Here is a 17,207-nt window from a genome sequence, read left to right on the forward strand (position 1 = left end):
TACACATGACTGTGTCGCACCTACAGCTCCAATCTGCTAGTTAAATTTGCTGACTACATTACATTGATTGCCCTAATCTCAAACAATAACGAGGTGGCCTACAAGGAAGAAGTCATCTCTCTGACACAATGGTGTCAAGAAAACAACCTCTCTCTCAATGTCATAAAAACAAAGGAGCTGGTTGTGGATTACAGGATGAATGGAGACAGGCTAACCCTTGTGAACATCAATGGATTCGAGGTTGAGAGGGTAAACAGCTTCAAGTTCCTTGGCATCCACATCACCAAGGACCTCACATGGTCTGTACACACCAGCTGTGTGGTGAAAAAGGCACAACAGCACCTCCTTCACCTCAGATGGTTAAGGAAGTTTGGTATGGGCCCCCAAATCCCAAGAACTTTCTATAGGGGCGCAATTGAGAACATCCTGACTGGCTGTGTCACTGCCTAGTATGGGAACTTAGTCGCAGGATTCTGCAGAGAGTGGTGCAGACAGCCCAACACATCTGTAGTTGTGAACTTCCCATGATTCCGGACACTTATAAAGACAGGTGTTGAAAAAAAGGGCGCAAAGGATCATTGGGGACCAGAGGCACCCCAACCACAATCTATTCCAGCTGCTACCATCCGGGAAATGGTACCGCAGCACAAAAGCCAGGACCAACAGACTCTGGGACAGCTTCTTCCACCAGGCCATCGGACAGATCAACTAACGCTGATTTGAGTGTAATTCTATGTTACATTGACTTTCTATTTATTATAAATTACTATGATTGCACATTGCATATTTGGACGGAGATGTAACAAAGAATTTTACTCATGTACGTGAAGGATGTAAGAAATTAAATTAAATCAATTCAATTCTAAGTCACAGTACTAGACAAACAATCTGCCTAAATAACACAAACAACTACTTTTCATATCTTTATTAAACACACTGTTTAATCATTCACAGGAAAAAGTATGTGAACGCTTGTATTTAATAACTAGTAGAGCCTTCTTTAGCAGCCATAAACTCCAAACATTTCCTGTAGCTGCTGATCAGACTTGCACAATGGCAAGGAGAAATTTTAAACTATTCCTCCATACAACTGCTTCAGTTCATCAATATTCTGGGATAACTTGCATGAACAGCCCTCTCTTCAGGTCATGCCACTGCATCTCATTTGGGTTACGGTCAGAATTTTACTCGGCCATTCCAAAACACAAATTTTCTTCTTTTTAAACCATTCTGTTGTTGATTTACTCTTGTGTTTCAGATCATTGTCTTATTGCCATCATCCAACTTCTATTAAGCTTCAGGCGATGGACCATTGTCCTGACATCCTCCTATAAAATGTCTTGATACAATTTAAAATTCATTGTTCCCTCAACTATAGCAAGCTGTCCAGGCCCTGAGGCAGCAAAACCCCAAACCATGACGCTCCTTCCACAGCTGGGATGAGGTTTTGGTATTGGTGTGCAGTGCCCTTTTTCCTGATGAACAGCCAGGTCTTTAGAAATGCTTTTGTAGCCTTTTCCAGCTTCATGCATCTCTACAATTCTTCCATTGTCCTCTGAAAGTTATTTTGATCAAGGCACATAAACAGATCTTTCTTGAGAAGATCAGGCTCTGTCAGTAAACTTTTTTTAAAATCAGGCAGGGTACCTCTACAACCCTCACTTCCAATCTCATCTCACTGATTGGAACACCTGAATTCAAATGGTGTATTCACTACTGACGAGAAGTACAATTGTTAGTGTGTTATTAGTTTAGGCAGATCGTGTGTTTATTATTGTAACAGATGAAGATCAGACCATATTTTATGAGCAGTTATTGAAGAAAACCAGGTAATTGCAAAAGGGTTCAAATACTTTCTTGTAACTGTAGCTGTTTGACCAAATCTGTGGCAGGCGGTGAGCAAACCAATACCAGGAATAAACGTACCTGACCGTGTGTCCACAATAGCAATGGTAGAAGTGATAACTTTTAGTGCACTTTAAATTTAAGTGGAACTGAATTTTTACCTCTGCACATTCCTGGATGTGGTAATTTATTCTGATAATTGGGGATTCGTATCAATTAGTTTTAATGATATTTGGGTAGTAGCATCATCAGGGGACAAATTAATGGGAATGGACTCAAGAAGATCAGAGTGATTTAGAATATGGATTTTAGCAGCCACCAAAATATCATGATAACAAAGATCTTAACCTCTACGTTCCCCATGCTCCTCATTTTCTGATTATCAAGAATGCAGAGATTACTAATAGCATAAAATAAAAATACTCCATAGCTAGAAATCTAAAACCAGAAATTACTCAGCATATCCAGCAGCATCTCGAAAAACAATGTATTTAGATCACAGATCCTTCATTAGAACTGGGGTTACTAAATTTGCACTGGAGAATAATCACATCAAAACAAATTTTGAATGCCTTTAGACATTCATGCAATTGATCTGTCTTCTTGTAGCACTAATTTAGTTTTCTGTTCTTGGCATTTCTGCTGGAAGTGCAGACTATTTTTCACATCTTGATGAATGCAGATGTAGTTGGTGACATTCACCACTACCTTCTACAACCAAGACCAATCTTTAGTTGATGAGGACAAGAGTAACAATACCCAAGACCCAGCATAAGCTCATGATCTACTGGGCAGCAGCAGCCCCTGCCCTTTTATACACTTCTGAGGCCTGGACTACTTATGGCATACATCAAGTGACCAGGAAAAATAGCCCCTCTACAAAATCGTCTAAATTCAATGGGTAAATCCAGCAACCAAGCCTTAATCTCAAATGGCTTCCAAAACTTTATTCTGAGCTCTGTTGTGGGTGATTACTAAGTGGACAGAGACAAAGATTCAAGGATACACTCATGAGGTATATAAATACAACGGCGCCATTGACTCCTGAGAAACTCTGTCCTACAGTCACTCAAAGTACAGAAAGTACATTCTGGATGACACTAAGAATCTCAAAGCACTGCATCAGGAGCACAAAGTAACATTGTGGAAGGAAGGTATCATTTCAGAAACTACCCACCAACCAGGTCAATCACCTTCACCCGCATTAGTGAAAATACCTGCGATTGATATATTTTCTAAATCCTCTTTAGCTAGATGGCGGCACAGTAGTGTAGTGGTTATAATGATTGCCTTACAGCACCAGTGATCACCAATTGGGGTTTGATTCCTGCCGCTGTTTGAAAGGAGTTTGTATGTTCTCCCCGTGACCATGTGACTTCGCTCCAGATATTCTGGTTTCCTCCCAGAATTCAAAGACATTATGGATGGAGTTAATACATTGTGGGCATGCTGTGTTTTAGAATATAGAACATAGAAATCTATAGCATATTACAATTTAAATATAGTCAATAGTCAAAATATTTGCAAATGTCATCAATATTAGCATCATTTATTTTCTAAAGCTAAACAAAAAAATTCCTTACATGCTGCATCTAATATCCTTATTATGTCTATGTTATCAGGGAATTAACCTTCGTCGTTGGAAACAAATACATTCTTTCCAAATCTAATCTGGAACTAGCTTTGGAATTTTTAATCAATGTAACTATTTGAATGTAAAGAAAATACCAGGTAGCTAAAAATCTTAGCTTCTGACATTCACCTTTGAGCAACCATTGTCTGATGTCATATAGTGAAGGAGAGATCAATGACCAACATTTTCATATTTGAAGACACATATTGTATGCCCTTCCTGGATCTCCCTGAGCTTGCTCCTATAGTCACCTAGAGAAATATACTATCCGAATAACAAAAAAACTTTCTATATAAACCCACAATTAACAGTGTAAATCACCATATACAGGAACTTGAAGAGAAAACCAGGGGAAACATTCAGATCAATTTGCATGTAAAATAAACTGGAAGTACTCAAATGATAATTCTGAAAATATGGCAGGGAATTTTTGTCTTGGCTTTATAAAATCCATTACATTTACTTACCACCTATGAGCCACAATTGCTTGACAATAGTGAATATGTAGCTAGATCTATGTTATAATTCTTACTTACTTGCCACATTAGGACTAGAACGATGGTCTGCTCGGTTTTTCAATAATCTGTCATCCCCAGATGGTTTCTTTGGTTCATTGTATTCAGTCCATCCTATTGGTGAATTCTCCGGTGTTCCATTCTGAGGGTTATTGTTGTACAATTCAAAACCTTCGCTCTTTGGGCGAGGTTTACCTGAGCCACGGCGATCAGAAGCTGAAAATATCAGAAGATATTTTACAATTTAACCTGATTTGGAATATAATTGTTTTGAAAATACCCATTTGAAAAAATCATCCGTTCAAATGTTAATATAAAAGCAGAAAATAATGGAAATCTTCATCAAGAAAAATATGAACGTCATGGGATTACCCATAGAACTTGTAACTTGGAATATTTGACTCTGACTTGAATGATTCAGGGATTGAAAATATGAAAATTAATTTGCATTAAGTTGTAAGTTAAGTGAAAAGAAAACAACTGGGTCAGAGACTGAGGGTGGAGGCCCAATTACCGTGAGTCAGAATCCAATCAAGAACTGGAGGTTCAGAGAGCTAATACTGCTATTGGCTGTCTTGCTTTCGTTCTATTGTTGCTGTTGCTGCTTATGTTATTGTGTTGAACATTGTGGACGTGCTATGTTAGTGCTGGATTGTGTAGCAAGACTTGCAGGCTGCCCCCAGCACATCCTTGGCTACGTTGGTTGTTAATGCAAACAACACATTTCACTGTACATTTCGATGTTCATATATCTGAATCTAGTTCACTCAATCTGGTTAAAATGGAAACAAATGATAGTAGTAATCAGAAATTTAAAAAGTGGGACAAACAAAACCATTAATTATCCGTTTCAAATCTATTTAATACAATGATCCCTTTTCCTACTGACATCAAACACACAACCCCAACATCTTAAATTAAGAATACGCCCAGTGTAAGCAGTAACCCCCATCATATAAAGCCAGAAGGAATTAAGAATAGAACAAGTGGCCTTTTCCGTATCTTATCCTAATTTTGCAAAGCATATCAAGCTCAATACTACTCATTAAAATTATATTTAATATAAATAACCTAGGCACAAATAGTAGTATTCCAACAGGCAACATATTTAAATCTACAATCTAAAATCTAAGATTTGTTTTAAGTTGTCCCATTCCCTCAGAAATTCCAGTATTAACCTCTCTAAACAGCTAGATTCCCTCAAGCACTGCAAAGGCTCTGAACTCCCAGCAAAATCAAATAATTTCCTGTAAAGTTTGCAATTTGCTGAATGTACTCTGTTGGTGCAAGTCATAGAACTCAACATGCTACAATGATGATGAGGAGAACCAAGTCTCCAAATACACATTCCAGTGTAAATGCAGCTATACCAGGAAATTGAATGATTCAAGGATAGCTCACTGCTTCTAGGAAGTTTTGGCCAATGAGAGTAGTAAAATAAAACATTCCTTAGCATTTCATCACATGATAAACAATAAACTATTCTGGAAGTAAAGATAACAAATAAAGCAATTGGTTTTAGAGACAGCTAGATCTAAAATTAACTAGTTAATGCATTTTGGAAACGGATACCATAAGAACATTTGGATCTTAAACAGAACCACTGGTCCTTTTACTTTCACCTGGAGGCTTTAAAAAGAAAGCTATGAACATAATGATTGCCAAGGACAAAGAAACATTATTTAACTTGAAAAGATGCAGCACAACAGGCTTTTTAAAGAGCCTCGTTTGGCACAGAACAGCTGTTACTGCTGCCATCTCAAAGCTCCAGCAATCCAGATTTAATCCTGATTTTGGCTGCTACCATGCGGAATTTGCATATTTTACTCCAAAAGACTTGATGATGTCTCTTGGATGCTCCAGTTTCTCTTCGCGCACCAAAGATGTTCAAGGAGGTTAAATAACCATTGTAAATTACCCCTTATTGAAAATTAAAAGCAAAAGCTGGCAGGCACGCAGGAGGTAATAACTTGCAGAAATGTAGGGAATAAGAATAAGATCTGGCCAGGGACTTAAAGCAAAAAGATATTTCTATGTCCTAATACAGTAAATATATGGAAAGTACAAGACTAATATATTGTTTTAAAATCTTGATACAGAACTTGCCTCTCTGCATCATTGGAGAAGGTTGGTTAAGTAGAGTAGCCAAACCATGGTAAATGGCTCCTTGTCTTGCTATTTCTAAGGTTACCACAGAACCTGTTCTTGTCATTAGCTCCGCAGCCCTGAAAGAGAACATTTCCATAAAATTTTAATTATAGTTTAAAATTGACTGAAATCACAACTGACAAACTTCTGGGATAGTTCAGTTTGCAGTATTAGAATACTTTTAATTTGAAGCAAGAGGCAGAGAGGGAAGAGGTAAAGGCATCTCGGAGAGAAGCTGTTTTTTTAACTGATTGGGGAAAAGGGGCTAGACTGCGCAGGCACGACGTAGCGCGCCTAAGATTTTTTTTTAAAAAAAAGACCGCCATATACAGCGGCCATCGTTGGAGTAGACTGAGGCAGAGTGGGATGGCTTTGGCAAGAACAGGCAGAGGCGAGGTTTGAACTGGGCACGACTGCACAAGCGCGTGAAAGTCGGCCTCTGAGATCAGTGGGAGAATTTAAAAAGCGAACAGAGGCTAAGTTCGCTCCAAGTGAGGTAAGGTCAGGTAAGCTCCTTTAATTAATCTAATTAGCTTAGGAGTAGGTAATGGAGTCAGCAGTTAGGGCAGTTGAGTGCTCCGTATGCAATATGTGGGAAGTCAGGGCGAGCACAATTGTCTCTGATGACTACACCTGTAAAAGATGCATCCAGCTGCAGCTCCTGACAAACCGTGTTAGGGAACTGGAGCTGGATGAACTTCGGATCATTCGGGAGGCAGAGGCAGAAATAAACAGGAGTTACAGAGAGATAGTCACCCCTAAAAGTCAGGAGACAGGTAGCTGGGTGACTGTCAGAAGAGGGAAGGGGATTAGACAGAAAGAGCAGAGTACCCCTGTGGCCGTTCCCATCAATAATAAGTATACCGTTTTGGATACTGTTGGTTGGAACGACCTACCAGGGACAAGTTGCAGTGGTTGCGTCTCTGGCACCGAGACTGGACCCTCAGCTCAGAAGGGAAGGAGGGAAAAGAGGAGAGCAGTAGTGATAGGGAATTTGATAGTTAGGGGGACAGATAGGAGGTTCTGTGGAAGAGATTGAGAATCCCGGATGGTATGCTGCCTCTCTGGTGCCAGGGTCCGCGATATCTCGGATCGAGTTCTCAATATTCTCAAAAGGGAGGGTGAGCAGCCAGATGTCGTGGTCCACGTAGGGACCAATGACGTGGGTAGGAAGAGTGAGGAGGTCCTGAAAGGTGAGTTTAGGGAGTTAGGCACCAAGTTAAAGGACAGGACCTCCAGGATAGCAATTTCAGGATTGCTACCAGTGCCACGTGCAGGTGGGTTTAGAAATAGTAAGATAACGCAGATCAACACGTGGCTGAAGACATGGTGTAGAAGGGAGGGCTTCAGATTTATAGATAATTGGACAGTTTTCCAGGGAAGGTGGGACCTGTTCCGGCGGGACAGTTTACATCTGAACTGGAGGGGGACAAATATTCTTGCAGGTAGGTTTGCTAGAGAGACTCCAGTGGATTTAAAATAGATACAAGGGGAGAGAGGAACCAGAATGTAGGAACAGATGTATGGGAGAAGGAAGAAAAAGAAGATAGTAAACTTGTTTGCACTGTTAAGAGATAAACAAAGAGGAAGAAGTGGAGAATTTCTTAAATGCATTTATTTTAATGCTAGGAGCATTGTAAGAAAGGTGGATGAGCTTAGAGCATGGATTGATACCTGGAAATATGATGTTATAGCTATTAGTGAAACATGGTTGCAGGAGGGGTGTGATTGGCAACTAAATATTCCTGGATTTCATTGCTTCAGGTGTGATAGAATCGGAGGGACAAGAGGGGGAGGTGTTGCATTGCTTGTCAGAGAAAATATTACAGCGGTGTTCTGACAGGATAGATTAGAGGGCTCGTCTAGGGAGACTATTTGGGTGGAATTGAGGAATGGGAAAGGTGTAGTAACACTTATAGGGGTGTATCACAGACCACCTAATGGGGAGCGATAATTGGAGGAGCAAATTTGTAAGGAGATAGCAGATATTGGTAGTAAGCACAGGGTTGTGATTGTGGGAGATTTTAATTTTCCAAACATAGACTGGGAAGCCCATTCTGTAAAAGGGCTGGATGGTTTGGAGTTTGTAAAATGTATGTAGGATGGTTTTTTGCAGCAATACATAGAGGTACCAACTAGAGAAGAGGCAGAGTTGGATCTTCTGTTAGGGAATGAGATAGGTCAGGTGACAGAGGTATATGTTGGGGAGCACTTCGGTTTCAGTGATCACAATGCCATTAGTTTCAATATAATTATGGAGGAGGATAGGACTGGACTCAGGGTTGAGAGTTTTGATTGGAGAAAGGCTAACTTTGAGGAGATGCAAAAGGATTTAGAAGGAGTGGATTGGGACAATTTGTTTTATGGGAAGGTTGTAATAGAGAAATAGAGGTCATTCAAAGGTGAAATTTTGAGGGTACAGAATCTTTATGTTCCTGTTAGGTTGAAGGGAAAGGTTAAAAGTTTGAGAGAGCCATGGTTTTCAAGGGATATTGGAAACTTGGTCTGGAAAAAGAGAGAGATCTACAATAAATATAGGCAGCATGGAGTAAATGAGGTGCTCGAGGAATATAAAGAATCTTAAGAAAGAAATTAGAAAAGCTAAAAGATACAAGGTTGCTTTGGCAAGTAAGGTGAAAGTAAATCCAAAGGGTTTCTACAGCTATATTAATAGCAAAAGGATAGTGAGGGATAAAATTGGTCCCTTAGAGAATCAGAGTGGACAGCTATGTGTGGAGCCAAAAGAGATGGGGGAGATTTTGAACAATTTATTTGCTTTGGTATTCACTAAGGATAAGGATATTGAATTGTGTAAGCTATGGGAAACAAGTAGGGAAGTTATGGAAACTATGACGATTAAAGAGGAGGAAGTGCTGGCACTTGTAAGGAATATAAAAGTGGATAAATCTCTGGGTCCTGACAGGATATTCCCTAGGACCTTGAGGGAAGTTGATGTAGAAATAGCAGGGGCTCTGACAAAAATACTTCAAATGTCATTAGAAACAGGGATGGTGCCGGAGGATTGGCGTATTGCTCATGCTGTTCCATTGTTTAAAAAGCGTTCTAAGAGTAAACCTAGCAATTATAGGCCTGTAAGTTTGACGTCAGTGGTGGATAAATTAATGGGAAATATTCTTAGGAATGGTATATATAATTATCTGGTTGGACAGGGTCTGATTAGGAACAGTCAACATAGATTTGTGCGTGGAAGATCATGTTTGACAAATCTTATTGAATTTTTTTGAAGAGGTTACGAGGAAAGTTGACGAGGGTAAAGCAGTGGATGTTGTCTATGTGGACTTCAGTAAGGCCTTTGACATGGTTCCACACAGAAGGTTAGTTAGGAAGGTTCAATCGTTAGGTATTAATATTGAAGTAGTAAAATGGATTCAACAGTGGCTGAATGGGAGATGTCAAGAGAGTAGTGGTGGATAACTGTTTGTCAGGTTGGAGGCTGGTGACTAGTGGTGTGCCTCAGGGATCTGTACTGGGTCCAATGTTGTTTGTCATATACATTAATGATCTGGATGATGTGGTGGTAAATTGGATTAGTAAGTATGTAGATGATGCTAAGATAGGTGGCATTGTGGATAATGAAGTAGATTTTCAAAGCTTGCAGAGAGATTTAGCCCAGTTAGAAGAGTGGGCTGAAAGATGGCAGATGGAGTTTAATGCTGATAAGTGTGAGGTGCTACATTTCGGTAGGAATAATCCAAATAGGACATACATGGTAAATGGTAGGGCATTGAAGAATGCAGTAGAACAGGGTGATCTAGGAATAATGGTGCAGAGTTCCCTGAAGGTGGAATCTCATATGGATAGGGTGGTGAAGAAAGCTTTTGGTATGGTGGCCTTTATAAATCAGAGCATTGAGTATAGGAGTTGGGATGTAATGTTAAAATTGTACAAGGCATTGGTGAGGCCAAATTTGGAGTATTGTGTACAGTTCTGGTCACCAAATTATAGGCATGATGTCAACAAAATAGAGAAAGTACAGAGGAGATTTACTAGAATGTTACCTGGGTTTCAGCACCTAAGTTACAGAGAAAGGTTGAACAAGTCAAGTCTTTATTCTTTGGAGCGCAGAAGGTTGAGGGGGGACTTGACAGAGGTATTTAAAATTATGAGGATGATTAGATAGAGTTGACGTTGATAGGCTTTTTCCATTGAGAGTAGGGGAGATTCAAACAAGAGGACATGAGTTGAGAGTTAAGGGGCAGAAGTTTAGGGGTAACACGAGGGGGAATTTCTTTACTCAAAGAGTGGTAGCTGTGTGGAACGAGCTTCCGGTAGAAGTGGCAGAGGCAGGTTCAATATTGTCATTTAAAGTAAAATTGGATAGGTATATGGACAGGAAAGAAATGGAGGGTTATGGGCTGACTGCAGGTTGGTGGGACTAGGTGAGAGTAAGCGTTTGGCATGGACTAGAAGGGCCGAGATAGCCTGTTTCCATGCTGTAATTGTTATATGGTTATAATACAACTGACCAATTAAAAAAGTTTATGCTGTCTTCTCCTACTTAGAGCATGCAGTTCCACCCCCGGCCCCCAGACTGACCCTTGATTTTTTTTAAATACATTAATGGACCATCAGGAGATATTTGAAGTTAGTACAAGAAAAACTACCTCCCCATATGACACTCTTATTGCAGGTGAAGAGGGTGTGAACATTTGGACTCAAAGATCATGTTACTAACACTTGAGTTGAGCTCATCATGCTTTAAGCAAATTGCAAGGAAGTACTTCACCTTTCCTGTGAAAGCCCTACGAGACTGCGTCCATCAACACTAAGTAACTGATCTCCAGCTGCCAAACGACCATCCTGCAGAAAGAAGTAACGTATTATGATTTGGATAGAATTAAATAAAAGTTTTGCAGCAACTTTCAGATAAAACACATATATGAAACAATCTTTCATGCTAGTGTTACACCCCTATACCAACCTTTGATTCCTTTAATATACAAACATCCATCAGTCTTCTCTTCAATACATTTAGTCACTGAGCCATCACAGCTCTCTTAGGTAGGAAATAACAAAGATTCACTGCTCTCTGGATGATTATATTTATTATCTGTCCTAAATGGTCAATCCCTATTTTTGAGTCTGTGACCCTGTTCTACAAACTCAAGTTAGAGGAAACATCAACTTTATGTCAACCTGCCAAGTACTGTGGAAATTGTATTCAAGTCTGCTTAATCTCTCAAAGGGCAATCCCCATCATAGGAACCAATTTTGCGAGTCATCATTTGGTGTATAATGTTCTTCTTTGGGTAGGGAGACTAGGCCTGAATACGGTATTGCAGGTGCAGCCTCACCAGGATCCTATGTAATTGCATTAAAGCATTGTTACTTTTACAAGTCCTTTTGCAATACAGATCAGCATACCATCTACTGTCTCAACTGTTTAATGCACATTAGCTTTTCATGACTCTGGTTTCCAATAAACACCAACACTTCTATCTTATCTTAAAGACACTTTCTTAACCTATTTTGTTTCAACCAGTTGATGACTTTGTATTTCTATGTTGTAATTGCCATGGCCTCACCAATTCAATTAGCCTACTTTTATCCCCTTAAAGAATCCCTATATCCTTTCCACATCTCTCTAGCATCCAAAATTCACATAATTAACAAGGCTAAACATATTACTCCTGGCCTATTCATCCAAATCACTGATTACAGATTATGAACTGGGGCCCAAGCAATGAACCCTACACAATCTCACTAGGTTTTGGCACCAAATCCAGTTAATCACACTGATTTTTGATCACTTGACCATTCTTAATTCAAAGTAGCATTTTCAGTCTTGAAGATAAATAATGTAGAGCAAATCAGAGCAAACAATCTTGCCCTTCTCCTTTTCTGCTAACAGTAAGCCTTGTTGTTTGTGAATATTTCTAATTGACCTAGTCAATTAAAATGTGTCTAATAAGAGTTCAGAAATATACCAGTCAACATAAAACACAGAAATCTACAGCACATTACAGGCCCTTCGGCCCACAATGTTGTGCCGACCACGTAACCTACTCTAGAAACTGCCTTGAATTTCCCTAGTGCAAAGCCTTCTGTTTTTCTAAGCTCTACGTACCTATCTAAGAGGCTCTTAAAAGACCCTATTGTATCCGATTCCACCAGTGCTGCTGGTGGGAAATTCCACACACCCACCGTGTGCGTGAAAAACTTACCCCGACATCTGCTCAGTACCTATTTCCAAGCACCTTAAAACTATGTCCCCTTGTGTTAGCCATTTCAGCCATGGGAAAAAGCCTCTGGGTATCCACATGATCAATGCCTCTCATCATCTTATACACCGTCATCAGGTCACCTCTCATCCTCTGTTGCTCCAAGGAGAAAAGGCCAAGTTCACTCAACCTATTCTCATAAGGTTCCAATCCAAGCAACATCCTTGTAAATCTCCTCTGCAGTCTCTCCATAGTATCCACATCCTCCCTGTAGTGAGGTGACCAGAACTGAACACAGTACTCCAAGTGAGTCTGACCACGGTCTTATATATCTGTAACATTACTTCACAGCTCCTGAACTCAATCCCATGGTTGATGAATTTTGATTAATTCACCAACACACCATACACCTTCTTAACAACACTGTAAACCTCTGCAGCATTTTGAATGTCTCCCAAGATCTCACTGACCCTCCACACTGCCAAGAGTCTTACCATTAATATTATAAACAAACTTCTCTACACACCCTCTTCTGACCTCACAAAGACTTGGTCAATTTAAGTACTGAAGAGGATCCTCTGGATACATCACTACTTTGTCAGCTTGCTCCATAACATGCAATGGTTTTCAATAAAAAAAAATAACATTTAGTTAATTCAGGAGTCAAGCTAATTTGTATTATTACTTTAACAGCATTCTTATACTGTATATTGAGCTGCTACAATGATCGCCACCAGGTTTCCTTCAGATCAGAACTAAACTACTGAATAGATGCCAGCTACAGAGGCACGCAAAAGTTTGGGCACCCATGGTCAAAATTTCTGTTGCTGTGAATAGCTAAGCGAGTAAAAGATGGCCTGATTTCCAAAAGGCATGAAGTTAAAGATGACACATTCCTTTAATATTTTAAGCAAGATTACCTTTTTATTTCCATCTTTTACAGTTTCAAAATAACAAAAAAGGAAAAGGGCCCGAAGCAAAAGTTTCGGCACCCTGCATGGTCAGTACTTCGTAACACACCCTTTGGCAAGTATCATAGCTTGTAAACGCTTTCTGTAGCCAGCTAAGAGTCTTTCAATTCTTGTTTGGGGGATTTTCACCCATTCTTCCTTGCAAAAGGCTTCTAGTTCTGTGAGATTCTTGGGCTGTCTTGCTTGCACTGTTCTTTTGAGGTCTATCCACAGATTTTCAATTATGTTTAGGTCGAGGGACTGTGAGGACCATGGCAAAACCTTCAGTTTGCACCTCTTGCGGTAGTTCACTGTGGATTTTGAGGTGTACTTAGGATCATTATCCTGTTGTAGAAGCCATCCTCTTTTCATCTTCACACACAAATCTCTTACTATCTTTCCTTTTGGTTAGTCCTGACGAAGGGTCTCGGCCCGAAACGTCGACAGCGCTTCTCCCTATAGATGCTGCCTGGCCTGCTGTGTTCCACCAGCATTTTGTGTGTGTTGTTGTTTGAATTTCCAACATCTGCAGATTTCCTCGTGTTTGCTCTTTTCACCTTCAGCTTTTTTACAGACGGTGCGATGTTTGCTTCCAGAATTTGCTGGTATTTAATTGAATTCATTCTTCCCTCTACCAGTAAAATGTTCCCCGTGCTACTGGCTGCAACACAAGCCCAAAGCATGATCGATCCGCCCCCATGCTTAACAGTTGGAGAGGTGTTCTTTTCATGAAATTCTGTACCCCCTTTTTTCTACAAACATACCTTTGCTCATTGCGGCCAAAACGTTCTATTTTAACTTAATCAGTTTTGTTTCCAAAATGCATCGGGCTTGTTTGGATGTTCCTTTCAAAAAGTTTAAAGGAACTTAAAACGGGGAACGTTTTACTGGTAGAGTGAAGAATGAATTCAATTAAATACTAGCAAATTCTGGAAGCAAACTTCACACCGTCTGTAAAAAAGCTGAAGATGAAGAGAGGATGGCTTCTACAACAGGATAATGATCCTAAACACACCTCAAAATCCACAATGGACTACATCAAGAGGTGCAAGCTGAAGGTTTTGCCATGGCCCTCACAGTCCCCTGACCTAAACATAATTGAAAATCTGTGGATAGACCTCAAAAGAACAATGCATGCAAGACAGCCCAAGAATCTCACAGAACTAGAAGACTTTTGCAAGGAAGAATGGACGAAAATCCCCCAAATAAGAATTGAAAGACTCTTAGCTGGCTACAGAAGCGTTTACAAGCTGTGATACTTGCAAAGGGTGTGTTACAAAGTACTGACCATGCAGGGTGCCGAAACTTTTGCTTCGGGCCCTTTTCCTTTGTTATTTTGAAACTGTAAATGATGGAAATAAAAAGGTAATCTTGCTTAAAATATTAAAGAAATGTATCATCTTTAACTTCATGCCTTTTGGAAATCAGGTCATCTTTTACTTGCTTAGCTCTTCACAATAACAGAAATTTTGACCAGGGGTGCCCAAACTTTTGCATGCCACTGTATTCAGCTTCCAATTATTACAATCCAAATGCAAGACCACCTTAGTAGCCTTGACAATTTTCTCCAGTAAGCTGATGAAATTGTACGTTATGTTCTCTTGGAAACTCATCTTCAACCAAGCAATAAATTTGCTGAAGTATAGATGGAAACAGCTGGTAGTATTGTCACTCAGTAACCAGAGGAATAAATATGCTAAATCTCTCTCAATCAGACCCAGCTCTGCCAGTTCTCATTTGGGGATCTCTGGAGATTATTCTGCATTTCCTGCATCTTGGATGCCATGTCATAATGGCTGGCAAAGAGTTCAATTCAGAAAGTACAAAAATAAAATTTCATGGATTATGTATATTTTTCTCACAAAATTGCAGGAAATTTTCCACTTAGGAATGCTGTTCGAATTTATCTGTGCAATGGCACTTAAATTAGTTCTTATTAATCAGAAAAAAATAAAATCTTCTTACCATGTCAGCAGCTCCACCTTTTACAACAGATTTAACATAGATTCCCAATTTATCTTGTCCTGCACCCTGAAGACATTGAAGGAAGTTTATTATCAAAGAGTATGAATATTTTCCAGTAATTAATTCTGGCTGAACTTATTGAAATAAACAATGGGTAACTTTTAAGACACAGTTTAGTTTCAATCTTGTGACTGAGTGAATGAATAAACTTCTTAGTACTTCAAGGAAATTACTGTAAATGGAAATGGCAGGAATAACAAAGCCAATTTGTAACACAAGGTGTCCTTAAACATGTGACAAAAGCATCAAAGAAAGCAACTAATAGATTCCAAATACAGACAGACATACTTTATTGATCCCGAGGGAAATTGGGTTTCATTACAGTTGCACCAACCAAGAATAGTGTAGAGATATAGCAATATAAAACCATGAGGAGGAGGTGGAGGTGGAGGTGGAGGTGGAGGTGGAGGAGGTGGAGGAGGAGGAGGAGGAGGACGAGGACGAGGACGAGGAGGACGAGGAGGAGGAGGAGGAGGAGGAGAAGAAGAAGGAGAAGAAGGAGAAGAAGAAGAAGAAGAAGAAGAAGAAGAAGAAGAAGAAAAGTGGAAATAAGTCCAGGACCAGCCTATTGGCTCAGGGTGTCTGACCCTCCAAGGGAGGAGTTCTAAAGTTTGATGGCCACAGGCAGGAATGACTTCCTATGACAACTACCTACAACTAGATAAATCAATTTACAACAATACTGAGTATATGAAACTTCAATTAAATCTGTAAACAAGGCTATTGAGCAGGTGGTGTACAGTACCAGCACCAAATGTAAGGTGACAGCCACAGGCTTAGCATTCACTTGAAATTGGATTAGTGGCCATGAGGCCTTTGGCCTTCAATACCAAGTACAATCTAGGTACTTGCTACTTTAAGAACAAGAATAAAGACAGTGAAGAAGATCTTAAATTGACCATAGCATAATGTTTCACTGTTAGGTGCTATTCAAATAGGGCAAGTAAGCAGGAACAGGGTAGACAAAGTTGTACAATCAGAGACTTATCAAAAGTACAATCAAAGGTTGTGCCTGCCTGTCTGGTTGACATTGTTAGCAGTATTAAGGTTGGAAAAAAATGAAATTAAAGGAAGAGGATTCAGTTTTATGACTCTTGTTGCAAACAATAAAGGCAGAATTCTAAATATTTATTTTTCAGAGGAAGTTTTATGAGCTAGGATCAAATTAAAATATAAACCTCACTATAATTTTAAGTCTGTTATCCAAATCACATGAAAATTGCTAAAGGGTCAAAATCAACTATAAAAATGCATATCTGAAAACCAGCAAGACACCAATTTTGATTTATGGACAGCCACCAACACTGGGAATCAGAACAATCTGTTTAGACTAGGGCCTTGTGATGATAAATTAAGGCAGGTTTAAATTAGTAACAGGGAAGGAGTTTGGAAGGTTTTGGACAAGAGGAAAACTTTAAAGTACAAAGTCACAGCTATGCAGCAGAGTTACCTTGACAAATGTTACCTTGACATTAAGGCAGAAAGGAACAAGTTTAATAGTATATATAAGTGTATATCCAAACAGATAAAATTGAAATTTGATCAAAAAGGGATGATAGTGGAAATAAAATGGCAAGTGTTAAAATGGATTTCATAATTCTCAATAACATATATCATTAGTGAGAAATTTGTGATCCAAATATGGCTAACATTAGAGTGCACAGTTACCATTAGTCAGAAAGAGGCTTATGCTGTCAGAAATGAAGATTAGAGAAGTCTGAAAAATCACAGAAGTGAGCTTGGCAAAGTTATGAAATAAAAACATTTTTTTTTAAGATATGGGGAATGAAAATAGTGGCAGTAATAATTATAATTACTACATTGGGTCAGTACAATGGATTCTCACTGAATTTATAGCTACTTAGCTGTTGAAATAGACTAAGTGGCCACTTGATTAGGCACTCCTTCA

At 39.4% G+C, this 17,207-nt stretch overlaps 1 protein-coding gene across 6 annotated transcripts in view; it reads right to left on the reverse strand.

Annotated features, from left to right (window-relative positions):
- The window catches only part of afdna (afadin, adherens junction formation factor a), a 230,143-nt gene that overhangs the window by 40,083 nt on the left and 172,853 nt on the right, over positions 1 to 17,207 (reverse strand). For all 6 annotated transcript variants that reach the window (XM_073051631.1, XM_073051634.1, XM_073051633.1 and 3 more), the window contains 4 exons: positions 15,239 to 15,304; positions 10,889 to 10,962; positions 6,100 to 6,218; positions 4,015 to 4,209 (listed from right to left, as the gene is read on the reverse strand). In XM_073051631.1, the coding sequence (XP_072907732.1) occupies positions 4,015 to 4,209; positions 6,100 to 6,218; positions 10,889 to 10,962; positions 15,239 to 15,304 (454 nt within the window). The remainder of the gene's footprint in view (positions 1 to 4,014; positions 4,210 to 6,099; positions 6,219 to 10,888; positions 10,963 to 15,238; positions 15,305 to 17,207) is intronic.

Source organism: Hemitrygon akajei, chromosome 7 (genome assembly GCF_048418815.1).
Source record: "Hemitrygon akajei chromosome 7, sHemAka1.3, whole genome shotgun sequence".
In the NCBI taxonomy this organism is placed as follows: domain Eukaryota; kingdom Metazoa; phylum Chordata; class Chondrichthyes; order Myliobatiformes; family Dasyatidae; genus Hemitrygon; species Hemitrygon akajei.